The sequence below is a fragment of the Oncorhynchus nerka genome, linkage group LG13 (genome assembly GCF_034236695.1).
Source record: "Oncorhynchus nerka isolate Pitt River linkage group LG13, Oner_Uvic_2.0, whole genome shotgun sequence".
In the NCBI taxonomy this organism is placed as follows: domain Eukaryota; kingdom Metazoa; phylum Chordata; class Actinopteri; order Salmoniformes; family Salmonidae; genus Oncorhynchus; species Oncorhynchus nerka.
The window spans coordinates 17,533,542-17,534,716 of NC_088408.1; the positions used below are offsets into that span (position 1 = coordinate 17,533,542).

A 1,175-nucleotide genomic window follows, 5' to 3' on the forward strand; every position below is an offset into this window, starting at 1 on the left:
TTTACTCAAGGTATCTTTCTTTTTACTCAAGGTATCTCTCTTTTTACTCAAGGTATCTCTCTTTTTTATCAAGGTATCTCTCTTTTTACTCAAGGTATCTCTCTTTTTTATCAAGGTAGCTCTCTTTTTACTCAAGGTATCTCTCTTTTTACTCAAGGTATCTCTCTTTTTACTCAAGGTATCTCTCTTTTTACTCAAGGTATCTCTCTTTTTACTCAAGGTATCTTTCTTTTTACTCAAGGTATCTTTCTTTTTACTCAAGGTATCTCTCTTTTTACTCAAGGTATCTTTCTTTTTACTCAAGGTATCTCTCTTTTTATCTCTCTTTTTACTCAAGGTATCTCTCTTTTTACTCAAGGTATCTCTCTTTTTACTCAAGGTATCTCTCTTTTTATCTCTCTTTTTACTCAAGGTATCTCTCTTTTTACTCAAGGTATCTCTCTTTTTACTCAAGGTATCTCTCTTTTTACTCAAGGTATCTCTCTTTTTATCTCTCTTTTTACTCAAGGTATCTCTCTTTTTACTCAAGGTATCTCTCTTTTTACTCAAGGTATCTTTACTTGGACTTTTTACTACTTTTTCCACCACTGTCCCCTCATCACTCCGCCCTTTGGTTTCATCACTCACTCTCACCCCATCTTCCTTTATTAAATGATCATCCTCCATTCTCTCCCATTCAAACCTGTTTTAGAGTAACTCCTCTTCATCTATCTCTCTCCCTACTTGCTCTCCAGTGGTGACGCACATGCCTAGCTATATGTCGAAGACTCCCCCGCCGGCACCACCTCGCTCCACCTCCAAGCCCCTCATCTCGGTGACGGCCCAGAGCAGCACAGACTCCACTCAGGACGCCTACCACGAGGGGAGGGACCCGCGGGGGAGTGTACTGTGGGCGCCGGACTGTCTGGGCGGCTCGGGTCAAAACCTCTACAACTCCACCGACAGCCTGGACAGCGCCAATGTGGTGACGCTGGCCATGGAGACGGCAGGGAGCAAGCGGCACGCCTCCTCGGGCAGCCACACCTCGGTGCAGACGTGTGACAAGGCGGTGTTGGTGTCCAAGGCTGAGGAATACCTCAAAACGCCACGTTCCTCCATAGGGATACAGGTAAAACCAGCTCACACACTTACACAGACACACACACACTTGCACAGATACACACACACACACACAC

At 44.5% G+C, this 1,175-nt stretch overlaps 1 protein-coding gene across 1 annotated transcript in view; it reads left to right on the plus strand.

The window, feature by feature from the left end:
• The first annotated feature begins 757 nt into the window (after positions 1 to 757).
• Positions 758 to 1,175, plus strand: part of LOC115140379 (disks large-associated protein 2) — a 6,050-nt gene continuing 5,632 nt past the window's right edge. The window contains exon 1 of the mRNA XM_065026957.1: positions 758 to 1,108. Coding sequence (XP_064883029.1) covers positions 758 to 1,108 — 351 coding nt within the window. The remainder of the gene's footprint in view (positions 1,109 to 1,175) is intronic.